Here is a 7,827-nt window from a genome sequence, read left to right as displayed (position 1 = left end):
AAGGGGGGTGGGGGGGTGGGGGCGGTGTCAAGGCGCAGAGGAGCAATGGACTTACCCCTGAGAGAGGCCTATGGGTAGGATTGAGGCCTGCAGCGGGTCCTGCAGGCCCAGGGAAGCAGAGGCAGGTTACCTTTTCTGGAACATGAATAAGTTATCTTTGAAGTCTTTTGAGGTACTAGTGTAGTCTCAGTCCTTTAATGTGGTAGGGGTAATAAGCCATGGCTCTGGAGAGTGCATCAGAGCCCATTTTCATTAAGTAATCCTGAAGACTTTGGTTTGTTCTTGACTTTGGCATTTGAAGAAGTCAAGACTATAATCCATGGACACCAGAAGGGTACGTGCTTCAATTTTCATTAATTGGGGGGAAGAGTTTAGACAGGATCTCATATAGCCCAGGCTCGACTTGAGCTTGCTCTGTAGCCTAGACTGCCCTTGAACTCCTGACCTTCCTGCCTTAGCCTGCCAGCTGCAGGGATTACAGCATATGCCATCACACCCAGTTAATGCCCAATTCTTCTGGGACTCTACTATAGTTATGTGTACACCCAGCTAATGCTTTAATAGAAAATAAAGCATTAGCTCATTAGACTTTGAGTATGGTTATTATTCACTTAATACAGATGCTAATTTTTTACATCTAAAATGTAAAAGGGCTGGTTTTAAACTATTTTATCTCCTAGGGTAAGATTTTTAGGACAAATGGGATTTTAATCTTTTTTTAAAATCTTTTATTATTTTTATTTTATGTTTATGTGTATTGCCTGCATGTATGTGAGTGCACCTGTGTGGTGGAATGCCACGGAGGTCAGAGGAGGGCGTTGGATTCCCCTGGAACTGGAGTTAAGGATGGTTAGTAGCCGCCATGTGAGTGCTGGGAGTTGAACCCAGGTCCTCTGCAAGAGCAGTCAGTGCTCTTAACTGCTGAGCCATCTCTCCAGCCCTGGGGTTTTAAACTTAATAGCAATTCTTCTAAAACTTTATAGTAACCTCATATTCAAATGAAAAGGATAGTGATACAATGATTCAATGTAATTTTCAAATATCTTCATATACATTTTTTGCGTATGGTATTTGTACATGTTTGTGTGGGTGTGTACATGTGTTTATGGAAGCCAGAGGTTGATGTCAGTTGTCTTTTTCCACCTAAGATTTTTTTTTAAAACATATTTTTTATTATTTTTATTTTATGTGTATGAGTGTTATGTCTGCATGTGGGTAAGTGCACCTGTGTAATGCAATGCCTGCAGAGGACAGAAGAGGCTGTCGAATCCCCTGGAACTGGAGTTATGGACAGTTGTTAGCTGCCATGTGGGTGCTGGGATTTGAACTTGGGTCTTCTGCAAGAACCGCCAGTGTTCTTAACCACTGAGCCATCTCTCCAGCCCCCCACTTAAGTTTTTTTTTTTTTTTTGTCTTTTTTGAGACAGGGTCTCCCTGTAGCCCCAGCTGTCCTGGAACTTGCTGTGTAGACCAGGCTAGCCTTGAACTCACAGAGATCTGCTGCCTCTGCCTCCCACGTGCTGGGATTAAAGGTGTGTGCCACCATGCCCAACTACCCCACCTAAGCTTTTAAGAGTGCCTTTTACTTAAATGGAACTCATCAATTTGGTGCTACCAAATATTTTTTAAAAATTTATTTTATTTAATGTGTATGAGTGTATTGCCTGCATGTGTGAAAGTGTACCATGTCTTCTGCAACAGCCAGTGCTCTTAACAACTGAGCCATCTCCCACCAAATATTTTAAGATAGGATCTCACACTTGAGCCTGGAGCTCTTTCATTTGGCTAGACTGGCTCCAGTAATCTGCCTTGTTTTCCCCCACTCACCCCCCGACTCTCAGTACTAAGGTTAGATGTGTGCCACTGTGTCCAGCTTTTATATGAGTATTTGGGTCTCAAACTTAGTGAACTCTCTCTATAGCCCCTAAATATTTTTTTCATAAAAAAAGAGAATAACATTTTTTTGAATTAGAGAAATAAACTTTCTCAATTTCACAGCAGATTTTGTGTGATAATTTTAAAATATTTTTATGTATATGAGTGTTTTGCCTGCACATCCGTAAGTGCTCCATGTGTGTGCAATGCCTGTGGTCAGAGGAGGGTGTCAAATCCCCTGGAACTGGAATTATAGATGGTTGTTAACTGCCATGTGGGTGTTGGGAACAGTAACTGGGTCCTCTGGAAGAACAGCCAGGGACCAGCCAGTGCTCTTAACTGCTGAGCCATCTCTCCAGCTGTAATTTAGAAATATTAAGAACCATCCAACGGGGTGTAGTGGTACACACCTATAATCCCACTAGGTGGCAAGGGGCAGCAGGATCTCTGCAAGTCTGAGGTCTATACAACAAGTTCCAGGCCAGCTAGGAAACCAAAAGAAAAGAACTGTCTATTAGAGGATATACTATAGAAATGGACAATCAATACGAGAACAAAATTTTAAATATTTTGTTTGGAATAAAGTAGCCCAGGCTGGCCTTGAATTTGCTATGTAGCTGAGCCTGGCCTTCAACTTCTGATCCTCTGGCCTCCACCTCCCAGGTGCTGGGATCACAGGGCTACACAACCACACCCACTTTCTCTTTTTCTTTTTAGATATGGTACCATGTATCAAAGGTTAGCCTCGAGCTTGCTGTGTGGCTAAGGATGGCCTTGAACTTCTTATCCTGCCTCTACCTCCTTAATGCTGCGATTACAAGCCATGTACCACTGTACCTGGTTTTATACAGTGCCAAGGATCAAACCCAGAGCCTCCTGTGTACTAGACAAGCACTCTGCCAACTGAGTTATATTCCTAGCCCAGTGTTTGATTTTCCTTATTGGACTGATGTTTCACTTGTAACCACTGTCATATAAAAATGTCTCCAGAATTTTTATTCTGATTTGCCTGGAATTAGTATAATGGCAAAGTAAGTTTCATCTAAGGAGGTCAGGTGAGATCCAATTTTATCTAAGAATCATATTGATCTACCCATATTCTTATATTAATAATGAAATTTAAAACAATATGGGCTCTTATTTAAATGAAATTCATTTGGTTTTCAGACACGAGCAACACAATGTTAAAAAGTAACACAAATGTAAAAAAATTGAAACAAAATATTTTCAACAAAGTAATTTATTCTTTCCTGAGAGACCAAATTCAGTACAATATTTGTTTTTGTAACATGCAACATGTTTTATATCAAACTTAATCACTTTCTATGCAGTGTCTATGGCGAGGTGGTCTATTTTATTTGACTACCCTCAATGTAATTCATTTGGTAGTTCTAAGCATATCAGTGATCAAAATGTTCCTACAGTTACTCCTGCATTCTCAATCAGTTTCTTCCGCACATCATCTAAAGAAAATTTATGTGGTGTGATTACATTCTTTTTTTAATTCCAGGATTTCTAACACTAAGAAAAACACCAACATTGAAAACATCAGTGTTTCTAGTCAAGGATATTTCAATTAAATTTCATCAGTACATTATACTACAGTTTAACTCATGCTAGAAACTTTAAAACCCAAGATCTTCTGAGTCACATAATACCAACATTTCATATTAATAGATAAATTACTTGGGTTCTAATACAAAGATATTAAGTGATGACAAACAGGAAAAGCCAAGCTTTCAAATACAGAAGCAAACAAATGAACACAACTACACAAAATATACACTAACCAATTGTAAACTAAACTAGTTAAAAATTAACCTAAAAAATACATTTTAGAACTTCGTGATACCCTCATAAAAGACAGCAAACTAAGGGTATTAAAACAATAGTCATTATTTTAGTTACTGTGCATCAAGGCTAAAAGATCCAGATACAGGAAATGTTTTGTTTTGATTCAATTAAATACTTTAAAATTGGAAATGGTTAATAATTGATAGTATAATTAAAATTTAAAGGATATACACAAATGATTTGAACAGGTTTTATATTCAGTAACTTGCATGGTTTTCACACTGGCACTTTTATCACTAATTTAAGAGAATCAGATGCATTTCCCTCCATATACTTAGGCACTAAGATTTCAAATTTATAAATATGGTAGTATTTCAAATATTCAATTTTTACATGAATATTGGGTTTATCCATGTTTTCCTTTGTTTCCTAGGTATTATCCTGTTTTATAAGAAAATACTTTTATATCACAATCTAAACTTGTCTTGGTTACTAAACTGTAGCCATAATTGGGTTACAGTCACTTAGATTCATTATTTGGAATTACACTTACTAAGGCAGAACTAAATGAAACTTATCTCCTAGAAGAATTTCATATTTGCATTTACCTGCACTGAAGAATGGATTTAAGCAATATTTTAGCTGTTAGGGACTATTTAATTACTTATATAAACTTGCTATTTTTGACTACTCAGAACTCCTAGAGTAATCAACTTTACCTTTGAGCTCACTTTAAACTATATCTGATTCATTCCAACTAGATTTTTAAATAGAAGTTAGACTTCATTGAAGTATTAACTTTAAACCTGAAAGAAAATTAATGTACTGAAAGTTTGACAAGTTCATTAAAAATTTTAGCATGTCTTGATACATTTTCTTATCAGCTTTTAAACTCTCTCTTTGCTGGCATTTCTTCAATGTTTATTTGTTTCACTTCTCTGGTTCATTGGATTGCTACTGTTTATGCTTTCATGGGCTTTATCTTCATAGTTTACTATGTCTTGAAAAGCCTTTTCCATGTCAGCTTGGCCAGCTGTATTTGCTGTTTTTGGCAAGGTCATCTGCAGAGCACACCACAGGCTAGTGCGTGCTTTCCGAGTAGCTACACACATCTCTTTAATTGCTGTAGCAAGAGCAAAAACATCTGTAAAATAAAGAGTTACTTCTTATTACTCATTTAAATACCCCTTAAATCTTAAGAAGCTCAGTGCTATTGCTACTAAATGATCAAACATTACTTTTACAAAAAGGATGATGGCTGATTGAGCTAATGAAAAATCTTTTAAAAATATTTAAAAACCATGATACTTTATTTCTGATTTGTATGACAACGACCATGTTTTGGTAAAACTGAGTTTCTTAAAATAGATATTATAATTAAATGCGTAAAATTAACAAAAGAGAACAAAGTACTTTTGGAATAAAGATCATTTGCTCATTTGTAGGTCTTTTTTTTTTTTTTTTTTTTTTTTGAGTCAGGGTCTCCTTAGGCCCAGCTGGCCTGGAACTCACTATGTAGACTAGGATGGCCTTGAATTCACAGAGATCCACCTGCCTCTGCCTCCTGAGTGCTGGGATTAAGGGTGTGCATCACCTCAGCTGGCTGTCATTTGTTCTTTAGATAAGTGTTAATTTTAGAACTCTAACCTTTTAATCCCAGAATCTGATTTTATTAGTATTCAGGTTATCAAGAGGATTTGCATTAACCCTTGTACCTCTGTCATCTTGGCACCTAGGCACTCCTTGCCTTTGCCGATTTGAAGCATTAACAATTTCGTCCTTTCTGCGTGACTGTACAATGTGAATGGACTCCAAATGTCTATCAAGAGCAGTAGAGATGTTAGCATGAAGGGGAGAGCTTCGAAGACGTTCCATTTTCCCAAGTAAAGTCACAACCTGAGGGAAACATTTAAAATTTTGGAAAAGGCAAATCTTTAGTAAAGCAGAGTAGAGATGAGAACACCAACAATCATTCAGAAATAAATGAATGCTCCTCGTGTCCTAATACCACACTGGGGAAAACAAATGGAAAGCTTTTTTTTCTTTTTTCGTCTTTTTGAGGCAGGGTCTCCTTGTAGCCCCAGCTGCCTGGAACTGGCTATGTAGACCAGGCTGGACTTGATCTCACATAGAGATCCTCCTACCTCTGCCTCCCAAGTACTGGGATTAAAGGCATGCACCACCACATCTGGCCAAAAAATGGAAAGTTTCTTATACTTACTTGTGTATGTTAATTCTAAAACCTAGAGTTGATTACAGAGAATAACCAATAGTGAAAAAATCAAATAGTCAAACATTTCCATGCCATTGACAATGCTAAGATCTGATACTGTTTTTTGGCAGATAATAGTCTGTAAATAGAATATTGTTAGGAAGTATCATCTAAAGGAGAATAACTTGCATTAAAAGGGAAAGCACACCTAGCTTGGTGGCACATACCTCTAATCCCAGCATCAGAAGGCAGAGGCAGGTGGATCTCTGTGAGTGTGAGACAAGCCTGGTCTATACAGTGAGTTCTAGGCCAGCCAGGGCTACATAGACTATATATATAAAACACATATGCACACACAAATATAATTTTTTTAAATGTCAGGCTTGGTGTCACACATCTTTAATCCCAGCACTTGGGAGGCAGAGGCAGGTGGATCTTTTTGAGTTTGAAACCAGCCTGGTGTACAGGGAGACCCTGTCTCAAAAAGACAAAAATAAAAGGACAAGCATTAGTTTGATTAATCCTGACTCAACAAGTCCTTGATCTTTTAGCTCTTCCTGGGTCTCCAGTGGTTTCTTTTTAGAAATCAGAAGTACTCCAATAGTACTAATGACAGTTTTAAGGTATTCAGAATTCAGAAAAATGCAGATTTAAATTTGCAATGAAGTGATATAATTGTCAAAATTGCTAATGAAAATTAGGAAAGTTTTTAGTTCTGAGATTACAGATGTACACCAGAATGCCCAGTTTATGTGGTGCTGGGGATCAAACCCTGGTCTTTGTGCCTGATAAGAAAGCATTCTACCAACTGAGCTACATCATCTTTAGCCCCAGGAAAGTTCTCATTCTTTTTTTAATGTTGCTTTAAAAAGGGCAGATGGGAGCTGGAGAGATGGCTCAGTAGTTAAGAGCACTGGCTTCTCTTGCAGAAGACCCAACTTTGGTTCCCAGTACCCACATGGTGGCTAAAACCATCCTTAACTCCAGTTTCAGGGGATATGAGATGCCCTCTTCTGGCCTCCACGGGCTTTTTCATGCTAGCAATGCATTTACATGCAGGCAAAACACTCATACACATAAAATAAATTTTAAAAATTTAATAATAAAAGGGCAGGGATGCTGGAGAGATGGCTTAGGGGGTAAAGCACTTGCCATACAAGTGCACATAACAGAATTCAGATCACCAGTACCCACATACATCTTGGCAGCCTGCCTGTATGTAATTTCAGTGCTCAGAAGGTTTGAGACGGGATCCCCTGGGTAAGCTGGCTACCTAGACTAGCTGAATTGGTGAGCTGTGGGTTCAAATCAGATATCCTGTTTCAATATATAAGGTAGAAGTTAAGAAAGACTGATGTCAATTCTGGCCTCCACATGCATGTACACACAAGTGCACCCTCATACATCTGTGCACTCATAGATGCAAAACAGACATATATACATGCACACATAACACACACACACACACACACACACGACTAAAAAAGGCACTGAACATATTAGATCAGTATGGGGAGTATGTCTTATATGCCTAGCATGTTTCAAATTCTAAATTTGGTGTGTGGAGACCTGTTTGATTAACATGTGAATATCAATAAAATAATTATCTTTGAGAACTAATTATTAAGTTACATAAAAATTTGGTGTTCAGTGGTGGGAGAACATAGACAAAAAAACTCTCAAGAAACTAAAAGGCTTGGAATAAATGCCTTTAACTTTACACTTGTACTTTCTTTAAAATAAGCCTGTTCCATGTGTCAAATATTTTCCTTCCACTGTATGCCAGCCAGATCCTTAAGGGGTAAGCAGAACAACAAAAGAAAGATCAACACACAAAAAGTTCAGGGAGCTAAAAATTACATTTTTAAATAAGTGGGAGAGAGACAAAAGGGTAATAGGGGCAAGAAAGGCATACCTAATATTTTCTCTTGTGTGGAATCTCGATT

The 7,827-nt window shown here is 37.8% G+C and overlaps 1 protein-coding gene across 1 annotated transcript in view; it reads right to left on the bottom strand.

Annotated features, from left to right (window-relative positions):
• Positions 1-4,583: 4,583 nt before the first annotated feature.
• Meioc (meiosis specific with coiled-coil domain) overlaps positions 4,584-7,827 on the bottom strand; it is a 24,535-nt gene continuing 21,291 nt past the window's right edge. Inside the window, exons 7-8 of the mRNA XM_029566136.1 lie at positions 5,385-5,565; positions 4,584-4,813 (exon numbers count right to left, since the gene is read on the bottom strand). Coding sequence (XP_029421996.1) covers positions 4,584-4,813; positions 5,385-5,565 — 411 coding nt within the window. The remainder of the gene's footprint in view (positions 4,814-5,384; positions 5,566-7,827) is intronic.

This window comes from Nannospalax galili, unplaced genomic scaffold (genome assembly GCF_000622305.1).
Source record: "Nannospalax galili isolate Female #2095 unplaced genomic scaffold, S.galili_v1.0 scaffold95, whole genome shotgun sequence".
Lineage (NCBI taxonomy): Eukaryota > Metazoa > Chordata > Mammalia > Rodentia > Spalacidae > Nannospalax > Nannospalax galili.
This window is presented reverse-complemented; position numbering and strand designations above follow the sequence as displayed.